Source organism: Drosophila mojavensis, unplaced genomic scaffold (genome assembly GCF_018153725.1).
Source record: "Drosophila mojavensis isolate 15081-1352.22 unplaced genomic scaffold, ASM1815372v1 contig_81, whole genome shotgun sequence".
In the NCBI taxonomy this organism is placed as follows: Eukaryota; Metazoa; Arthropoda; class Insecta; order Diptera; family Drosophilidae; genus Drosophila; species Drosophila mojavensis.
The window spans coordinates 2538342-2559759 of NW_025318907.1; the positions used below are offsets into that span (position 1 = coordinate 2538342).

The 21418-nt window shown below is 37.4% G+C and overlaps 1 protein-coding gene and 5 long non-coding RNA genes across 7 annotated transcripts; 5 read left to right on the plus strand and 1 right to left on the minus strand.

The window, feature by feature from the left end:
- The first annotated feature begins 1920 nt into the window (after window positions 1-1920).
- Window positions 1921-2582, plus strand: LOC116804108. The gene is made up of 2 exons (XR_004364132.2): window positions 1921-2369; window positions 2443-2582. It is a non-coding gene; the product is annotated as an uncharacterized LOC116804108 (long non-coding RNA).
- Window positions 2583-7269: 4687 nt separating this feature from the next.
- On the plus strand, window positions 7270-8071 carry LOC122757761. Its single transcript, XR_006357902.1, has 2 exons — window positions 7270-7694; window positions 7836-8071. It is a non-coding gene; the product is annotated as an uncharacterized LOC122757761 (long non-coding RNA).
- A 26-nt stretch (window positions 8072-8097) lies between these two features.
- LOC122757760 lies at window positions 8098-8525 on the plus strand. Its single transcript, XR_006357900.1, has 2 exons — window positions 8098-8312; window positions 8386-8525. It is a non-coding gene; the product is annotated as an uncharacterized LOC122757760 (long non-coding RNA).
- Window positions 8526-9088: 563 nt separating this feature from the next.
- Window positions 9089-21414, minus strand: LOC122757758. The gene is made up of 2 exons (XM_044011153.1): window positions 21221-21414; window positions 9089-9351 (listed from the first exon to the last, which is right to left on the minus strand). The coding sequence occupies exons 1-2, from the start codon at window positions 21412-21414 to the stop codon at window positions 9138-9140; spliced, it is 408 nt and encodes a 135-aa protein (XP_043867088.1). The 3' UTR covers window positions 9089-9137.
- Window positions 13188-14468, plus strand: LOC116804107. 2 transcript variants are annotated; one of them, XR_006357898.1, is made up of 3 exons: window positions 13622-13636; window positions 13779-14255; window positions 14329-14468. It is a non-coding gene; the product is annotated as an uncharacterized LOC116804107 (long non-coding RNA). The 2 variants fall into 2 exon arrangements; XR_006357899.1 differs by having other exon boundaries at window positions 13188-13636; window positions 13779-14468.
- Window positions 19102-20192, plus strand: LOC116804812. Its single transcript, XR_004364827.2, has 2 exons — window positions 19102-19561; window positions 19704-20192. It is a non-coding gene; the product is annotated as an uncharacterized LOC116804812 (long non-coding RNA).
- Window positions 21415-21418: the final 4 nt, after the last annotated feature.

Consider the following 21418-nt stretch of genomic DNA (forward strand, 5'->3'; position numbering starts at 1 on the left):
CTGTCTCCATGTGAAGGAGCTGTTGATCCGTAGGGAGATTGTTGCTTGTGAGCTTCTTCTTTATTTGCTGCACCTGTGTACTTCTATGCAAAGCGGATCGGCTGGTCTCATTCTTTTGCAATAAGAATCCCTCTGCCAGATGTAAATCGTCCCCCGCACTGCCGCTCTCCGTTCTCATCGATTCGGCTACAATTGGAGGAGTTTTGTGTTTCAGATGAATCGTGTTGGCTGCGCACAGTGCCAACGAGAAATGCATCCACAACAACAACAACAACATGGGCACAAGGCTGCGATGCGTAAAACTGGCTTCAGATGAATTGAAATCATGTTAAAACACGTTTATTCTACCCAAATTCGCATCAAAGACTAATTGCGAAGAGACTCAGCGCCCATGCACAAGGCTGCCCAGTCTCTAATTGTTATTATTGTTGTTGTTGCTGTTCTCAGTTGTATCCGACGATAAGGGAAAACATGAAACACAAACTTGTATAATTGCATTCATAATGAGATTGCCTGGCAATAGCTTCTCGATTGTCTCATTCGCTTGAGAATCTCAAAAATGCACTCACTATAGAAAATAAGTTGTAATTGATTTAGTCATTAAGCCGAGCTTATTTGAGTCAGCTTAAAACAAGTATTTGACTATTCAGCTCGCTTAAACTTATATCCGCAGTTGCACTTACCTCAACAAGCACCCACGCATAAACACGCATGGGCTGCAGTGTGCGCTTACTATGAGAACTTAATTGTTTAATAACTTTTTTTATGGACGTACGATCTTCATGAAACTTTCAGATTAAGATTATAACATGAATATGCATGTTGCCAAAGCACAAGTCTCTAGTATTTGAAATACGCTTTTTACAAAAGTGATGGTGAGGGGGTGAATTTAGAGGTGGGGGTTAATTTTAACAAAAACCGAAATTGTATAAATTGCACGTAAGCATACATTAAAAATTTGGAGACTCTAGCAATAAAGGTGTAGAAGATATAATTTTATAACTGGTTTTCGATAAGGGATTTTTTCGATAAAAAAAGATCGAGATGAGTTATCGATTTTTAATGATAAACTTGATATGCGCGCTGTAATTACGGACATTTAAAAAAAATTTGAAGTCTCTAGCTCTTATATCTTCTGAAATCGACGCGTTCATACATACGGACAGACAGACGGACAGGGCCAAATCAACTCAGCTCGTCACCCTGATCAAGAATATATATACTTTGTGGGGTCTGCCACGCCTCCTTCTCCCTGTTACATACATTTCAACAAAACCATTATACCCTGATTTCCCATTGAAAATGGGTTCAGGGTATAAAAAAAAAATAGAATGTTGCAGTGGGGTGTTACCAACTAGAGAATACTCATTCACATCCCATCAGCAATTTAGCAGCTAAGTTTAGCTCTGATACTGTAGAAAATGCAGTTTTTCCCGATTGGCCACGCCCCTACTACTCTACTCATTTATTACCAGTTCTTAAAACGAGCTGAAGTTAACGTGCCTGCAAAATTTGGAAGCCTATGCTCCAAAAATATGAAAATTATCCGCCATAGCTTTTTAGTCTTGGGAGGTCAGCCCGAGTATATATATCATATTTCAGGTCTCTAGCATCAATACTGCCGAATACCTAAATTTGTACAATGCGTATTTGAACTACTGGAGTCTTGTTTGGAAAATATACGCATATCATCGTTTTAATCATGATCTCAAAATTGCATGAAGATATTCATGCAAGTGTTGTTCCTTGAGTAAGCGGAAAAGTATTAATTTCTCGAAGGCCTCAGGAGATCTCGTAGTCGATCACTCTCAACTAGAGATTTCTAACTTGCTATATAAAATTTGATATTGTTCTTACATATATATATATATCTTTTTTTTTTTCATTTTAGTTACTTTTCTTCTAAGGACTCTCGGATAGAGCAGGATAGCTATTAAAGTACAGAGAAGTAGAAAGAGTTTCATGGAGCAAAAATGGAACTGTTTTTAGATGACTGTAGCTGATTGAATTTGTAATGGTATTAAAATAAATATTTAAATTGTTCTTACATAAAACGCCATTGGAAGACCAAATTGCCATCTGCCTGAGATTATATAAGCAGATAATTAAATAAAAGCATTTATTTCTATTCATTATATAACCATTTCGAATGCAGTCAGACACACTCAAGAATATCGCTATACGAGTATAAGCTCAACCTAATTTGATATTCTACATAGTTGAAGAAGACTAAATCTCAAACATGAAGCTCGCACTGATTCTTGTGGCCGCTTTAGCAGTCGCTTCACGACCACCTCATCCGTGGCAAGTCCCTGGCAGCGGTTAGGTCAGCACGGACTCATTCCCAAAAGTTTTCCGATAATAAAAGGGTTTGAATATTATTTTGTTGTGAATTGTATTTCATTTTTGATTTTATTGAAAGCCCTTACAATCTTATCATAGGTCAAGTACAGAGATGTCATTGGTCGAACACACCTTCTATATTAGCTACATCAGTTAGGATGAATTAATGTGTATCTCAAAAAAAAAAAAAAAAAAAAATAAAATAAAAGATTGAGTATTTGCAGTTTTGATACAGAGAATTATTATTAGTATTTTATTAACTCCATGGGAGTATCCTTGCCTCTTGCAAATTTGAGGCTTCTAGCTCGTAAATTGCAGGAGATATAAACTTTTGCGGTTTGCCACGCTTCCTGTGGGCGGACATATGTCCGCCATAGCTTTTTGGTCTTGGGTGGTCAGCCCAAGATTATATATCATATTTCAAGTCTCTAGCTTCAATAGCGCAGAAATAAACTGCGTTTATACAGACAGACGGACAGCAAGACGGACATTGCAGGAAACGAATATTTTCTATACTCGTACTTGTGGTACACAAGCTAGAGGGAGTAAACAATTTATGGCTCCTATATATTATAGTAATTTTGGTTAGCTCTTATTTTAACATTAACACATAAAAAAATTTTAATAACTGAATTTACAAAATTTTTTATATTATTTCACTAGATGCGAGGAAGAGAGTTAAATACAAATTTATTTACTTTTCGTTTGGGAGACTATTTCACGAGTGAGTTCAATCAAGAGCCGCTGTGCCTCTTACTTTGCAATTCCCTAACTCAATGAACAGATAACATATGCAAGGCAATTAATTTGTCACACAAACGTAATAATTGTACGACTAAATATGTTTTTATTTAAAGAGTTAGCTCAGCCCCAAAGCGACATTGACCCGCATGCAGTTTTTGACCCGGCGGGCACTTGGCCACGCTGCCCAACACTAAGCGGTGGTCCACCGTGGGCAGCTCCGTTGTAGTTACATTGCTGCCCACCGGATGCAGCACGTCCACAGTGGTGCCGTCATCAACTATAGTACTATTGTCAGCTATAGCAATATTGTATGCTGCAGTCCTGTTGTAGTCGAAGAAGTCGTCATTGGGGAACACGAGGCGATCGTCGACCACGCGCGTCTGGTCGATAAAGATATTCCAAGAAACAATGCCCAAGATCAGCATGTGTACGGCTTTCAACTGCTGTCGCGTTTGGCTGCTTTCACTGAACTTGAGAGACTGAATCGCGACGCGCATGGAGTGGATCAAAGAGCGTCCGAGCAGATTTTCGTAGTACAGGTACTAGCGATAAGAACTCAATATACAAACAAACAAAAAAAAGCAACAGCAAAGTACATTTTAGAAGCTAGTACGCTTTACAGTTCCAAACTAGAAAGTAAAAGCTCCTTTCCAACTGCTCGAGTTGTTAAAAGCCGAGCTGAGAAAACTCTACAGTGCCGCCTGTTCGTATATGCCCAGACTCCACTATAACTCAAAATCATTTAGCCTAGCCTACTTCTACTTCTTATTGACATTATTATTTTGATCATTTTTTCTCCATTTGGTTTTGATGATGATGAATCATAAATATATACATAAATGTATGTATATGTAGATGGAAAAAGCCCGTTTGTAGCCTAGACAAAAAATTCGAGTGCTTTTAATTCTTAGATATATTCCTATTTTGTATATTGGGGTAATAATTTTCGCTTTTTACTAACTCTTCGCGATGAGTAAACAAACGGTGCCCATATACACATTTACTGAATCAAACATAAAGTAATAAATTATAATTATAATTGGAGATTTAAATAAATAAATTTGTAATAATCAATATTAACAAATAATAAAATTCGATTAAAAGAAAACTTTACAGTCAGAGTTGATTTAACTGAGTGAAAAAATTTCATCACGCTTTAGTTTCTAGTATTTCTTAATTAACTGATAACAGAAATTAATACAAATCGAATCTGGAGATATTGTTTTATTATGATAGAAATTATATTTTGGTAAATTTGACTCTTTGAATGATCATTTATTCAAATTATATCTGATATCAAATACATTAACTATAGCCAATGTGGGTTGGGTTTTATGGAAACTTTAATATACATACATATTTATATCGAATCAGAAAAAAAGTCTTAGTTTGTTTGGCTAACTAGGCTATGCTTCAAGCCTTCTGGCGACAGTGTCCGCCCCATAGTTCGGTTCCTTCGGGGCATATGGGATTCGTGTCAAGTAGGTTGCGTTCCTCAATCGATTCCGGTTGAATAATTACGGCTTTGCCCTTGGGGTCTTTAGATCCTTGAGCTTCATTGCCTTCATTCTGGTTGCGAAATGTGAAGTCTGTTTTGAAAATTGAAGCAATATTGTCATCCACTGTATTAAGTTGATCAGATTTTGGTTCGGCAGTGTTGTGATAGCTGAGATTGAATGCTTCATCATTTGCTGCATAGGCCTGCAATAGCTGCGCATTTAGCAGGGCTATCAGCAGCCAGCCCAGCGATAAGAGGCCGTCCTTAGCTTCCATATTCACGACTTCGCTGCTCACGAGCTTCTGTTGGCGTCGTTTGCTAAAGTGCGACTTAAATCAGCTCATCGAAAGGTTTTCAAATATTGTTTCTAAATCAGATTTCAACGGAACTGATATGCCGAGATCGGCTGCTCGCTCTCATATGTGCATATACATATTTATCTTATTTATACCGAGAGAACTTTCCGATTCTAGTTGCTTTTAAGAGATTGCTTTTAGAGATTTTAAGAAATTGTCTCATCAATTGATTTTGGGATATTAGCTGCGCTTAGTTTTCCGTTAGTTTCTTACACAGAAATTCAAATTATCCAGACGAATTTTTTTTCGATTTAGTCGAGACTCTGGTACAGTCCAGTTTTATTAAAATACAGTAAAAATAAAACATGTAGAGATTAATGTCCGTCTCCTATGATTTCGCGTTCTTTTCTTTAGTAATTTTTTGGATTCTTGTTGGGCTTATTTGAAAATATTAAAAAAATTCAAGTTATAGAGGTCCAGAGTAACAGCTAGTCGATCATTATTTACATCTGTTGAACAGTTCTTAGGTCTGTTAACCGGAAATAATTGATCGGTAGTACGCAAATTCAATTTATACGAATTCAATTAGCTGCAGTCTCCTAAGCCTCCTTAAGGTATCCAAGGTTAACAATATGTATTGCATTTATCATGGAACTATAAAAATATTATCAATAATAAATTGATTAATTCATACTTTGTACGTTATTCCTAATGCACTGATCATTGAAGTAAAAATAAAGCTGCTTAACCTCAAGATGCCAATCTGGAAAATGGAAAAATGAAAAGCTTTCGGAGGCAGCATTAGCATAAGCTGCAAAAGCTTCAAAGTACTCGCTGTTTTTGTACTCAATGCCCCCATAAAAACTCAAGCTTATTGCATGCGCGTTTATTATGAACCACTCTAGGCCTCCCTTGCGACAATGATTTCCAAAAAGCTTAAGGCCACTTCCGCAGATGGGGAGCGTATCCAGTGTAATGCGTGGTCAGATCTCAACGGTTAGTGGATCAATTTTAGACGTTTCCTCTATGATCTCTGCGGGCTTGACGGTTGAAGGTGCTGTCTCCATGTGAAGGAGCTGTTGATCCGTAGGGAGATTGTTGCTTGTGAGCTTCTTCTTTATTTGCTGCACCTGTGTACTTCTATGCAAAGCGGATCGGCTGGTCTCATTCTTTTGCAATAAGAATCCCTCTGCCAGATGTAAATCGTCCCCCGCACTGCCGCTCTCCGTTCTCATCGATTCGGCTACAATTGGAGGAGTTTTGTGTTTCAGATGAATCGTGTTGGCTGCGCACAGTGCCAACGAGAAATGCATCCACAACAACAACAACAACATGGGCACAAGGCTGCGATGCGTAAAACTGGCTTCAGATGAATTGAAATCATGTTAAAACACGTTTATTCTACCCAAATTCGCATCAAAGACTAATTGCGAAGAGACTCAGCGCCCATGCACAAGGCTGCCCAGTCTCTAATTGTTATTATTGTTGTTGTTGCTGTTCTCAGTTGTATCCGACGATAAGGGAAAACATGAAACACAAACTTGTATAATTGCATTCATAATGAGATTGCCTGGCAATAGCTTCTCGATTGTCTCATTCGCTTGAGAATCTCAAAAATGCACTCACTATAGAAAATAAGTTGTAATTGATTTAGTCATTAAGCCGAGCTTATTTGAGTCAGCTTAAAACAAGTATTTGACTATTCAGCTCGCTTAAACTTATATCCGCAGTTGCACTTACCTCAACAAGCACCCACGCATAAACACGCATGGGCTGCAGTGTGCGCTTACTATGAGAACTTAATTGTTTAATAACTTTTTTTATGGACGTACGATCTTCATGAAACTTTCAGATTATGATTATAACATGAATATGCATGTTGCCAAAGCACAAGTCTCTAGTATTTGAAATACGCTTTTTACAAAAGTGATGGTGAGGGGGTGAATTTAGAGGTGGGGGTTAATTTTAACAAAAACCGAAATTGTATAAATTGCACGTAAGCATACATTAAAAATTTGGAGACTCTAGCAATAAAGGTGTAGAAGATATAATTTTATAACTGGTTTTCGATAAGGGTTTTTTTCGATAAAAAAAAGATCGAGATGAGTTATCGATTTTTAATGATAAACTTGATATGCGCGCTGTAATTACGGACATTTAAAAAAAAATTTGAAGTCTCTAGCTCTTATATCTTCTGAAATCGACGCGTTCATACATACATACGGACAGACAGACGGACAGGGCCAAATCAACTCAGCTCGTCACCCTGATCAAGAATATATATACTTTGTGGGGTCTGCCACGCCTCCTTCTCCCTGTTACATACATTTCAACAAAACCATTATACCCTGATTTCCCATTGAAAATGGGTTCAGGGTATAAAAAAAAAATAGAATGTTGCAGTGGGGTGTTACCAACTAGAGAATACTCATTCACATCCCATCAGCAATTTAGCAGCTAAGTTTAGCTCTGATACTGTAGAAAATGCAGTTTTTCCCGATTGGCCACGCCCCTACTACTCTACTCATTTATTACCAGTTCTTAAAACGAGCTGAAGTTAACGTGCCTGCAAAATTTGGAAGCCTATGCTCCAAAAATATGAAAATTATCCGCCATAGCTTTTTAGTCTTGGGAGGTCAGCCCGAGTATATATATCATATTTCAGGTCTCTAGCATCAATACTGCCGAATACCTAAATTTGTACAATGCGTATTTGAACTACTGGAGTCTTGTTTGGAAAATATACGCATATCATCGTTTTAATCATGATCTCAAAATTGCATGAAGATATTCATGCAAGTGTTGTTCCTTGAGTAAGCGGAAAAGTATTAATTTCTCGAAGGCCTCAGGAGATCTCGTAGTCGATCACTCTCAACTAGAGATTTCTAACTTGCTATATAAAATTTGATATTGTTCTTACATATATATATATATCTTTCTTTTTTTCATTTTAGTTACTTTTCTTCTAAGGACTCCGGATAGAGCAGGATAGCTATTAAAGTACAGAGAAGTAGAAAGAGTTTCATGGAGCAAGAATGGAACTGTTTTTAGATGACTGTAGCTGATTGAATTTGTAATGGTATTAAAATAAATATTTAAATTGTTCTTACATAAAACGCCATTGGAAGACCAAATTGCCATCTGCCTGAGATTATATAAGCAGATAATTAAATAAAAGCATTTATTTCTATTCATTATATAACCATTTCGAATGCAGTCAGGCACACTCAAGAATATCGCTATACGAGTATAAGCTCAACCTAATTTGATATTCTACATAGTTGAAGAAGACTAAATCTCAAACATGAAGCTCGCACTGATTCTTGTGGCCGCTTTAGCAGTCGCTTCACGACCACCTCATCCGTGGCAAGTCCCTGGCAGCGGTTAGGTCAGCACGGACTCATTCCCAAAAGTTTTCCGATAATAAAAGGGTTTGAATATTATTTTGTTGTGAATTGTATTTCATTTTTGATTTTATTGAAAGCCCTTACAATCTTATCATAGGTCAAGTACAGAGATGTCATTGGTCGAACACACCTTCTATATTAGCTACATCAGTTAGGATGAATTGATGTGTATCTCAAAATAAAAAAAATAAAAAAATAAAATAAAAGATTGAGTATTTGCAGTTTTGATACAGAGAATTATTATTAGTATTTTATTAACTCCATGGGAGTATCCTTGCCTCTTGCAAATTTGAGGCTTCTAGCTCGTAAATTGCAAGAGATATAAACTTTTGCGGTTTGCCACGCTTCCTGTGGGCGGACATATGTCCGCCATAGCTTTTTGGTCTTGGGTGGTCAGCCCAAGATTATATATCATATTTCAAGTCTCTAGCTTCAATAGCGCAGAAATAAACTGCGTTTATACAGACAGACGGACAGCAAGACGGACATTGCAGGAAACGAATATTTTCTATACTCGTACTTGTGGTACACAAGCTAGAGGGAGTAAACAATTTATGGCTCCTATATATTATAGTAATTTTGGTTAGCTCTTATTTTAACATTAACACATAAAAAAATTTTAATAACTGAATTTACAAAATTTTTTATATTATTTCACTAGATGCGAGGAAGAGAGTTAAATACAAATTTATTTACTTTTCGTTTGGGAGACTATTTCACGAGTGAGTTCAATCAAGAGCCGCTGTGCCTCTTACTTTGCAATTCCCTAACTCAATGAACAGATAACATATGCAAGGCAATTAATTTGTCACACAAACGTAATAATTGTACGACTAAATATGTTTTTATTTAAAGAGTTAGCTCAGCCCCAAAGCGACATTGACCCGCATGCAGTTTTTGACCCGGCGGGCACTTGGCCACGCTGCCCAACACTAAGCGGTGGTCCACCGTGGGCAGCTCCGTTGTAGTTACATTGCTGCCCACCGGATGCAGCACGTCCACAGTGGTGCCGTCATCAACTATAGTACTATTGTCAGCTATAGCAATATTGTATGCTGCAGTCCTGTTGTAGTCGAAGAAGTCGTCATTGGGGAACACGAGGCGATCGTCGACCACGCGCGTCTGGTCGATAAAGATATTCCAAGAAACAATGCCCAAGATCAGCATGTGTACGGCTTTCAACTGCTGTCGCGTTTGGCTGCTTTCACTGAACTTGAGAGACTGAATCGCGACGCGCATGGAGTGGATCAAAGAGCGTCCGAGTAGATTTTCGTAGTACAGGTACTAGCAATAAGAACTCAATATACAAACAAACAAAAAAAAAGCAACAGCAAAGTACATTTTAGAAGCTAGTACGCTTTACAGTTCCAAACTAGAAAGTAAAAGCTCCTTTCCAACTGCTCGAGTTGTTAAAAGCCGAGCTGAGAAAACTCTACAGTGCCGCCTGTTCGTATATGCCCAGACTCCACTATAACTCAAAATCATTTAGCCTAGCCTACTTCTACTTCTTATTGACATTATTATTTTGATCATTTTTTCTCCATTTGGTTTTGATGATGATGAATCATAAATATATACATAAATGTATGTATATGTAGATGGAAAAAGCCCGTTTGTAGCCTAGACAAAAAAATTCGAGTGCTTTTAATTCTTAGATATATTCCTATTTTGTATATTGGGGTAATAATTTTCGCTTTTTACTAACTCTTCGCGATGAGTAAACAAACGGTGCCCATATACACATTTACTGAATCAAACATAAAGTAATAAATTATAATTATAATTGGAGATTTAAATAAATAAATTTGTAATAATCAATATTAACAAATAATAAAATTCGATTAAAAGAAAACTTTACAGTCGGAGTTGATTTAACTGAGTGAAAAAATTTCATCACGCTTTAGTTTCTAGTATTTCTTAATTAACTGATAACAGAAATTAATACAAATCGAATCTGAAGATATTGTTTTATTATGATAGAAATTATATTTTGGTAAATTTGACTCTTTGAATGATCATTTATTCAAATTATATCTGATATCAAATACATTAACTATAGCCAATGTGGGTTGGGTTTTATGGAAACTTTAATATACATACATATTTATATCGAATCAGAAAAAAAGTCTTAGTTTGTTTGGCTAACTAGGCTATGCTTCAAGCCTTCTGGCGACAGTGTCCGCCCCATAGTTCGGTTCCTTCGGGGCATATGGGATTCGTGTCAAGTAGGTTGCGTTCCTCAATCGATTCCGGTTGAATAATTACGGCTTTGCCCTTGGGGTCTTTAGATCCTTGAGCTTCATTGCCTTCATTCTGGTTGCGAAATGTGAAGTCTGTTTTGAAAATTGAAGCAATATTGTCATCCACTGTATTAAGTTGATCAGATTTTGGTTCGGCAGTGTTGTGATAGCTGAGATTGAATGCTTCATCATTTGCTGCATAGGCCTGCAATAGCTGCGCATTTAGCAGGGCTATCAGCAGCCAGCCCAGCGATAAGAGGCCGTCCTTAGCTTCCATATTCACGACTTCGCTGCTCACGAGCTTCTGTTGGCGTCGTTTGCTAAAGTGCGACTTAAATCAGCTCATCGAAAGGTTTTCAAATATTGTTTCCAAATCAGATTTCAACGGAACTGATATGCCGAGATCGGCTGCTCGCTCTCATATGTGCATATACATATTTATCTTATTTATACCGAGAGAACTTTCCGATTCTAGTTGCTTTTAAGAGATTGCTTTTAGAGATTTTAAGAAATTGTCTCATCAATTGATTTTGGGATATTAGCTGCGCTTAGTTTTCCGTTAGTTTCTTACACAGAAATTCAAATTATCCAGACGAATTTTTTTTCGATTTAGTCGAGACTCTGGTACAGTCCAGTTTTATTAAAATACAGTAAAAATAAAACATGTAGAGATTAATGTCCGTCTCCTATGATTTCGCGTTCTTTTCTTTAGTAATTTTTTGGATTCTTGTTGGGCTTATTTGAAAATATTAAAAAAATTCAAGTTATAGAGGTCCAGAGTAACAGCTAGTCGATCATTATTTACATCTGTTGAACAGTTCTTAGGTCTGTTAACCGGAAATAATTGATCGGTAGTACGCAAATTCAATTTATACGAATTCAATTAGCTGCAGTCTCCTAAGCCTCCTTAAGGTATCCAAGGTTAACAATATGTATTGCATTTATCATGGAACTATAAAAATATTATCAATAATAAATTGATTAATTCATACTTTGTACGTTATTCCTAATGCACTGATCATTGAAGTAAAAATAAAGCTGCTTAACCTCAAGATGCCAATCTGGAAAATGGAAAAATGAAAAGCTTTCGGAGGCAGCATTAGCATAAGCTGCAAAAGCTTCAAAGTACTCGCTGTTTTTGTACTCAATGCCCCCATAAAAACTCAAGCTTATTGCATGCGCGTTTATTATGAACCACTCTAGGCCTCCTTGCGACAATGATTTCCAAAAAGCTTAAGGCCACTTCCGCAGATGGGGAGCGTATCCAGTGTAATGCGTGGTCCGATGTCAACGGTTAGTGGATCAATTTTAGACGTTTCCTCTATGATCTCTGCGGGCTTGACGGTTGAAGGTGCTGTCTCCATGTGAAGGAGCTGTTGATCCGTAGGGAGATTGTTGCTTGTGAGCTTCTTCTTTATTTGCTGCACCTGTGTACTTCTATGCAAAGCGGATCGGCTGGTCTCATTCTTTTGCAATAAGAATCCCTCTGCCAGATGTAAATCGTCCCCCGCACTGCCGCTCTCCGTTCTCATCGATTCGGCTACAATTGGAGGAGTTTTGTGTTTCAGATGAATCGTGTTGGCTGCGCACAGTGCCAACGAGAAGTGCATCCACAACAACAACAACATGGGCACGGCGATGCGTAAAACTGGCTTCAGATGAATTGAAATCATGTTAAAACACGTTTACTCTACCCAAATTCGCATCAAAGACTAATTGCGAAGAGACTCAGCGCCCATGCACAAGGCTGCCCAGTCTCTAATTGTTATTATTGTTGTTGTTGCTGTTCTCAGTTGTATCCGACGATAAGGGAAAACATGAAACACAAACTTGTATAATTGCATTCATAATGAGATTGCCTGGCAATAGCTTCTCGATTGTCTCATTCGCTTGAGAATCTCAAAAATGCACTCACTATAGAAAATAAGTTGTAATTGATTTAGTCATTAAGCCGAGCTTATTTGAGTCAGCTTAAAACAAGTATTTGACTATTCAGCTCGCTTAAACTTATATCCGCAGTTGCACTTACCTCAACAAGCACCCACGCATAAACACGCATGGGCTGCAGTGTGCGCTTACTATGAGAACTTAATTGTTTAATAACTTTTTTTTATGGACGTACGATCTTCATGAAACTTTCAGATTAAGATTATAACATGAATATGCATGTTGCCAAAGCACAAGTCTCTAGTATTTGAAATACGCTTTTTACAAAAGTGATGGTGAGGGGGTGAATTTAGAGGTGGGGGTTAATTTTAACAAAAACCGAAATTGTATAAATTGCACGTAAGCATACATTAAAAATTTGGAGACTCTAGCAATAAAGGTGTAGAAGATATAATTTTATAACTGGTTTTCGATAAGGGATTTTTTCGATAAAAAAAGATCGAGATGAGTTATCGATTTTTAATGATAAACTTGATATGCGCGCTGTAATTACGGACATTTAAAAAAAAATTTGAAGTCTCTAGCTCTTATATCTTCTGAAATCGACGCGTTCATACATACGGACAGACGGACAGACAGACGGACAGGGCCAAATCAACTCAGCTCGTCACCCTGATCAAGAATATATATACTTTGTGGGGTCTGCCACGCCTCCTTCTCCCTGTTACATACATTTCAACAAAACCATTATACCCTGATTTCCCATTGAAAATGGGTTCAGGGTATAAAAAAAAAAAATAGAATGTTGCAGTGGGGTGTTACCAACTAGAGAATACTCATTCACATCCCATCAGCAATTTAGCAGCTAAGTTTAGCTCTGATACTGTAGAAAATGCAGTTTTTCCCGATTGGCCACGCCCCTACTACTCTACTCATTTATTACCAGTTCTTAAAACGAGCTGAAGTTAACGTGCCTGCAAAATTTGGAAGCCTATGGTCCAAAAATATGAAAATTATCCGCCATAGCTTTTTAGTCTTGGGAGGTCAGCCCGAGTATATATATCATATTTCAGGTCTCTAGCATCAATACTGCCGAATACCTAAATTTGTACAATGCGTATTTGAACTACTGGAGTCTTGTTTGGAAAATATACGCATATCATCGTTTTAATCATGATCTCAAAATTGCATGAAGATATTCATGCAAGTGTTGTTCCTTGAGTAAGCGGAAAAGTATTAATTTCTCGAAGGCCTCAGGAGATCTCGTAGTCGATCACTCTCAACTAGAGATTTCTAACTTGCTATATAAAATTTGATATTGTTCTTACATATATATATATATCTTTCTTTTTTTTCATTTTAGTTACTTTTCTTCTAAGGACTCCGGATAGAGCAGGATAGCTATTAAAGTACAGAGAAGTAGAAAGAGTTTCATGGAGCAAAAATGGAACTGTTTTTAGATGACTGTAGCTGATTGAATTTGTAATGGTATTAAAATAAATATTTAAATTGTTCTTACATAAAACGCCATTGGAAGACCAAATTGCCATCTGCCTGAGATTATATAAGCAGATAATTAAATAAAAGCATTTATTTCTATTCATTATATAACCATTTCGAATGCAGTCAGACACACTCAAGAATATCGCTATACGAGTATAAGCTCAACCTAATTTGATATTCTACATAGTTGAAGAAGACTAAATCTCAAACATGAAGCTCGCACTGATTCTTGTGGCCGCTTTAGCAGTCGCTTCACGACCACCTCATCCGTGGCAAGTCCCTGGCAGCGGTTAGGTCAGCACGGACTCATTCCCAAAAGTTTTCCGATAATAAAAGGGTTTGAATATTATTTTGTTGTGAATTGTATTTCATTTTTGATTTTATTGAAAGCCCTTACAATCTTATCATAGGTCAAGTACAGAGATGTCATTGGTCGAACACACCTTCTATATTAGCTACATCAGTTAGGATGAATTGATGTGTATCTCAAAATAAAAAAAATAAAAAAATAAAATAAAAGATTGAGTATTTGCAGTTTTGATACAGAGAATTATTATTAGTATTTTATTAACTCCATGGGAGTATCCTTGCCTCTTGCAAATTTGAGGCTTCTAGCTCGTAAATTGCAGGAGATATAAACTTTTGCGGTTTGCCACGCTTCCTGTGGGCGGACATATGTCCGCCATAGCTTTTTGGTCTTGGGTGGTCAGCCCAAGATTATATATCATATTTCAAGTCTCTAGCTTCAATAGCGCAGAAATAAACTGCGTTTATACAGACAGACGGACAGCAAGACGGACATTGCAGGAAACGAATATTTTCTATACTCGTACTTGTGGTACACAAGCTAGAGGGAGTAAACAATTTATGGCTCCTATATATTATAGTAATTTTGGTTAGCTCTTATTTTAACATTAACACATAAAAAAATTTTAATAACTGAATTTACAAAATTTTTTATATTATTTCACTAGATGCGAGGAAGAGAGTTAAATACAAATTTATTTACTTTTCGTTTGGGAGACAATTTCACGAGTGAGTTCAATCAAGAGCCGCTGTGCCTCTTACTTTGCAATTCCCTAACTCAATGAACAGATAACATATGCAAGGCAATTAATTTGTCACACAAACGTACTAATTGTACGACTAAATATGTTTTTATTTAAAGAGTTAGCTCAGCCCCAAAGCGACATTGACCCGCATGCAGTTTTTGACCCGGCGGGCACTTGGCCACGCTGCCCAACACTAAGCGGTGGTCCACCGTGGGCAGCTCCGTTGTAGTTACATTGCTGCCCACCGGATGCAGCACGTCCACAGTGGTGCCGTCATCAACTATAGTACTATTGTCAGCTATAGCAATATTGTATGCTGCAGTCCTGTTATCACCCACGGTGGGGTTGTAGTCGAAGAAGTCGTCATTGGGGAACACGAGGCGATCGTCGACCACGCGCGTCTGGTCGATAAAGATATTCCAAGAAACAATGCCCAAGATCAGCATGTGTACGGCTTTCAACTGCTGTCGCGTTTGGCTGCTTTCACTGAACTTGAGAGACTGAATCGCGACGCGCATGGAGTGGATCAAAGAGCGTCCGAGCAGATTTTCGTAGTACAGGTACTAGCGATAAGAACTCAATATGCAAACAAACAAAAAAAAGCAACAGCAAAGTACATTTTAGAAGCTAGTACGCTTTACAGTTCCAAACTAGAAAGTAAAAGCTCCTTTCCAACTGCTCGAGTTGTTAAAAGCCGAGCTGAGAAAACTCTACAGTGCCGCCTGTTCGTATATGCCCAGACTCCACTATAACTCAAAATCATTTAGCCTAGCCTACTTCTACTTCTTATTGACATTATTATTTTGATCATTTTTTCTCCATTTGGTTTTGATGATGATGAATCATAAATATATACATAAATGTATGTATATGTAGATGGAAAAAGCCCGTTTGTAGCCTAGACAAAAAATTCGAGTGCTTTTAATTCTTAGATATATTCCTATTTTGTATATTGGGGTAATAATTTTCGCTTTTTACTAACTCTTCGCGATGAGTAAACAAACGGTGCCCATATACACATTTACTGAATCAAACATAAAGTAATAAATTATAATTATAATTGGAGATTTAAATAAATAAATTTGTAATAATCAATATTAACAAATAATAAAATTCGATTAAAAGAAAACTTTACAGTCAGAGTTGATTTAACTGAGTGAAAAAATTTCATCACGCTTTAGTTTCTAGTATTTCTTAATTAACTGATAACAGAAATTAATACAAATCGAATCTGGAGATATTGTTTTATTATGATAGAAATTATATTTTGGTAAATTTGATTCTTTGAATGATCATTTATTCAAATTATATCTGATATCAAATACATTAACTATAGCCAATTTATATATTTATATCCAATCAGAAAAAAGTCTTAGTTTGTTTGGCTAACTAGGCTATGCTTCAAGCCTTCTGGCGACAGTGTCCGCCCCATAGTTCGGTTCCTTCGGGGCATATGGGATTCGTGTCAAGTAGGTTGCGTTCCTCAATCGATTCCGGTTGAATAATTACGGCTTTGCCCTTGGGGTCTTTAGATCCTTGAGCTTCATTGCCTTCATTCTGGTTGCGAAATGTGAAGTCTGTTTTGAAAATTGAAGCAATATTGTCATCCACTGTATTAAGTTCATCAGATTTTGGTTCGGCAGTGTTGTGATAGCTGAGATTGAATGCTTCATCATTTGCTGCATAGGCCTGCAATAGCTGCGCATTTAGCAGGGCTATCAGCAGCCAGCCCAGCGATAAGAGGCCGTCCTTAGCTTCCATATTCACGACTTCGCTGCTCACGAGCTTCTGTTGGCGTCGTTTGCTAAAGTGCGACTGAGATCAGCTCATCGAAAGGTTTTCAAATATTGTTTCCAAATCAGATTTCAACGGAACTGATATGCCGAGATCGGCTGCTCGCTCTCATATGTGCATATACATATTTATCTTATTTATACCGAGAGAACTTTCCGATTCTAGTTGCTTTTAAGAGATTGCTTTTAGTAATTTTAAGAAATTGTCTCATCAATTGATTTTGGGATATTAGCTGCGCTTAGTTTTCCGTTAGTTTCTTACACAGAAATTCAAATTATCCAGACGATTTTTTTTTCGATTTAGTCGAGACTCTGGTACAGTCCAGTTTTATTAAAATACAGTAAAAATAAAACATGTAGAGATTAATGTCCGTCTCCTATGATTTCGCGTTCTTTTCTTTAGTAATTTTTTGGATTCTTGTTGGGCTTATTTGAAAATATTAAAAAAATTCAAGTTATAGAGGTCCAGAGTAACAGCTAGTCGATCATTATTTACATCTGTTGAACAGTTCTTAGGTCTGTTAACCGGAAATAATTGATCGGTAGTACGCAAATTCAATTTATACGAATTCAATTAGCTGCAGTCTCCTAAGCCTCCTTAAGGTATCCAAGGTTAACAATATGTATTGCATTTATCATGGAACTATAAAAATATTATCAATAATAAATTGATTAATTCATACTTTGTACGTTATTCCTAATGCACTGATCATTGAAGTAAAAATAAAGCTGCTTAACCTCAAGATGCCAATCTGGAAAATGGAAAAATGAAAAGCTTTCGGAGGCAGCATTAGCATAAGCTGCAAAAGCTTCAAAGTACTCGCTGTTTTTGTACTCAATGCCCCCATAAAAACTCAAGCTTATTGCATGCGCGTTTATTATGAACCACTCTAGGCCTCCTTGCGACAATGATTTCCAAAAAGCTTAAGGCCACTTCCGCAGATGGGGAGCGTATCCAGTGTAATGCGTGGTCAGATCTCAACGGTTAGTGGATCAATTTTAGACGTTTCCTCTATGATCTCTGCGGGCTTGACGGTTGAAGGTGCTGTCTCCATGTGAAGGAGCTATTGATCCGTAGGGAGATTGTTGCTTGTGAGCTTCTTCTTTATTTGCTGCACCTGTGTACTTCTATGCAAAGCGGATCGGCTGGTCTCATTCTTTTGCAATAAGAATCTCTCTGCCAGATGTAAATCGTCCCCCGCACTGCCGCTCTCCGTTCTCATCGATTCGGCTACAATTGGAGGAGTTTTGTGTTTCAGATGAATCGTGTTGGCTGCGCACAGTGCCAACGAGAAATGCATCCACAACAACAACAACAACATGGGCACAAGGCTGCGATGCGTAAAACTGGCTTCAGATGAATTGAAATCATGTTAAAACACGTTTATTCTACCCAAATTCGCATCAAAGACTAATTGCGAAGAGACTCAGCGCCCATGCACAAGGCTGCCCAGTCTCTAATTGTTATTATTGTTGTTGTTGCTGTTCTCAGTTGTATCCGACGATAAGGGAAAACATGAAACACAAACTTGTATAATTGCATTCATAATGAGATTGCCTGGCAATAGCTTCTCGATTGTCTCATTCGCTTGAGAATCTCAAAAATGCACTCACTATAGAAAATAAGTTGTAATTGATTTAGTCATTAAGCCGAGCTTATTTGAGTCAGCTTAAAACAAGTATTTGACTATTCAGCTCGCTTAAACTTATATCCGCAGTTGCACTTACCTCAACAAGCACCCACGCATAAACACGCATGGGCTGCAGTGTGCGCTTACTATGAGAACTTAATTGTTTAATAACTTTTTTTATGGACGTACGATCTTCATGAAACTTTCACATTTTGATTATAACATGAATATGCATGTTGCCAAAGCACAAGTCTCTAGTATTTGAAATACGCTTTTTACAAAAGTGATGGTGAGGGGGTGAATTTAGAGGTGGGGGTTAATTTTAACAAAAACCGAAATTGTATAAATTGCACGTAAGCATACATTAAAAATTTGGAGACTCTAGCAATAAAGGTGTAGAAGATATAATTTTATAACTGGTTTTCGATAAGGGTTTTTTTCGATAAAAAAAAGATCGAGATGAGTTATCGATTTTTAATGATAAACTTGATATGCGCGCTGTAATTACGGACATTTAAAAAAAAATTTGAAGTCTCTAGCTCTTATATCTTCTGAAATCGACGCGTTCATACATACGGACAGACAGACGGACAGGGCCAAATCAACTCAGCTCGTCACCCTGATCAAGAATATATATACTTTGTGGGGTCTGCCACGCCTCCTTCTCCCTGTTACATACATTTCAACAAAACCATTATACCCTGATTTCCCATTGAAAATGGGTTCAGGGTATAAAAAAAAAAATAGAATGTTGCAGTGGGGTGTTACCAACTAGAGAATACTCATTCACATCCCATCAGCAATTTAGCAGCTAAGTTTAGCTCTGATACTGTAGAAAATGCAGTTTTTCCCGATTGGCCACGCCCCTACTACTCTACTCATTTATTACCAGTTCTTAAAACGAGCTGAAGTTAACGTGCCTGCAAAATTTGGAAGCCTATGGTCCAAAAATATGAAAATTATCCGCCATAGCTTTTTAGTCTTGGGAGGTCAGCCCGAGTATATATATCATATTTCAGGTTTCTAGCATCAATACTGCCGAATACCTAAATTTGTACAATGCGTATTTGAACTACTGGAGTCTTGTTTGGAAAATATACGCATATCATCGTTTTAATCATGATCTCAAAATTGCATGAAGATATTCATGCAAGTGTTGTTCCTTGAGTAAGCGGAAAAGTATTAATTTCTCGAAGGCCTCAGGAGATCTCGTAGTCGATCACTCTCAACTAGAGATTTCTAACTTGCTATATAAAATTTGATATTGTTCTTACATATATATATATATCTTTCCTTTTTTTCATTTTAGTTACTTTTCTTCTAAGGACTCCGGATAGAGCAGGATAGCTATTAAAGTACAGAGAAGTAGAAAGAGTTTCATGGAGCAAAAATGGAACTGTTTTTAGATGACTGTAGCTGATTGAATTTGTAATGGTATTAAAATAAATATTTAAATTGTTCTTACATAAAACGCCATTGGAAGACCAAATTGCCATCTGCCTGAGATTATATAAGCAGATAATTAAATAAAAGCATTTATTTCTATTCATTATATAACCATTTCGAATGCAGTCAGACACACTCAAGAATATCGCTATACGAGTATAAGCTCAACCTAATTTGATATTCTACATAGTTGAAGAAGACTAAATCTCAAACATGAAGCTCGCACTGATTCTTGTGGCCGCTTTAGCAGTCGCTTCACGACCACCTCATCCGTGGCAAGTCCCTGGCAGCGGTTAGGTCAGCACGGACTCATTCCCAAAAGTTTTCCGATAATAAAAGGGTTTGAATATTATTTTGTTGTGAATTGTATTTCATTTTTGATTTTATTGAAAGCCCTTACAATCTTATCATAGGTCAAGTACAGAGATGTCATTGGTCGAACACACCTTCTATATTAGCTACATCAGTTAGGATGAATTGATGTGTATCTCAAAATAAAAAAAAATAAAAAAATAAAATAAAAGATTGAGTATTTGCAGTTTTGATACAGAGAATTATTATTAGTATTTTATTAACTCCATGGGAGTATCCTTGCCTCTTGCAAATTTGAGGCTTCTAGCTCGTAAATTGCAGGAGATATAAACTTTTGCGGTTTGCCACGCTTCCTGTGGGCGGACATATGTCCGCCATAGCTTTTTGGTCTTGGGTGGTCAGCCCAAGATTATATATCATATTTCAAGTCTCTAGCTTCAATAGCGCAGAAATAAACTGCGTTTATACAGACAGACGGACAGCAAGACGGACATTGCAGGAAACGAATATTTTCTATACTCGTACTTGTGGTACACAAGCTAGAGGGAGTAAACAATTTATGGCTCCTATATATTATAGTAATTTTGGTTAGCTCTTATTTTAACATTAACACATAAAAAAATTTTAATAACTGAATTTACAAAATTTTTTATATTATTTCACTAGATGCGAGGAAGAGAGTTAAATACAAATTTATTTACTTTTCGTTTGGGAGACTATTTCACGAGTGAGTTCAATCAAGAGCCGCTGTGCCTCTTACTTTGCAATTCCCTAACTCAATGAACAGATAACATATGCAAGGCAATTAATTTGTCACACAAACGTAATAATTGTACGACTAAATATGTTTTTATTTAAAGAGTTAGCTCAGCCCCAAAGCGACATTGACCCGCATGCAGTTTTTGACCCGGCGGGCACTTGGCCACGCTGCCCAACACTAAGCGGTGGTCCACCGTGGGCAGCTCCGTTGTAGTTACATTGCTGCCCACCGGATGCAGCACGTCCACAGTGGTGCCGTCATCAACTATAGTACTATTGTCAGCTATAGCAATATTGTATGCTGCAGTCCTGTTATCACCCACGGTGGGGTTGTAGTCGAAGAAGTCGTCATTGGGGAACACGAGGCGATCGTCGACCACGCGCGTCTGGTCGATAAAGATATTCCAAGAAACAATGCCCAAGATCAGCATGTGTACGGCTTTCAACTGCTGTCGCGTTTGGCTGCTTTCACTGAACTTGAGAGACTGAATCGCGACGCGCATGGAG

What these genes read in the sequence shown, in the direction of transcription:
- LOC122757758 (XM_044011153.1), bottom strand. Translation starts at nt 21,414, where the DNA reads ATGCGCGTCGCGATTCAGTCTCTCAAGTTCAGTGAAAGCAGCCAAACG. An exon ending in CCCACCGTGGGTGATAACAG is followed by an intron (nt 9,352 to 21,220) that starts GACTGCAGCATA and finishes CGACTACAACAG; the next exon opens with GACTGCAGCATACAATATTG.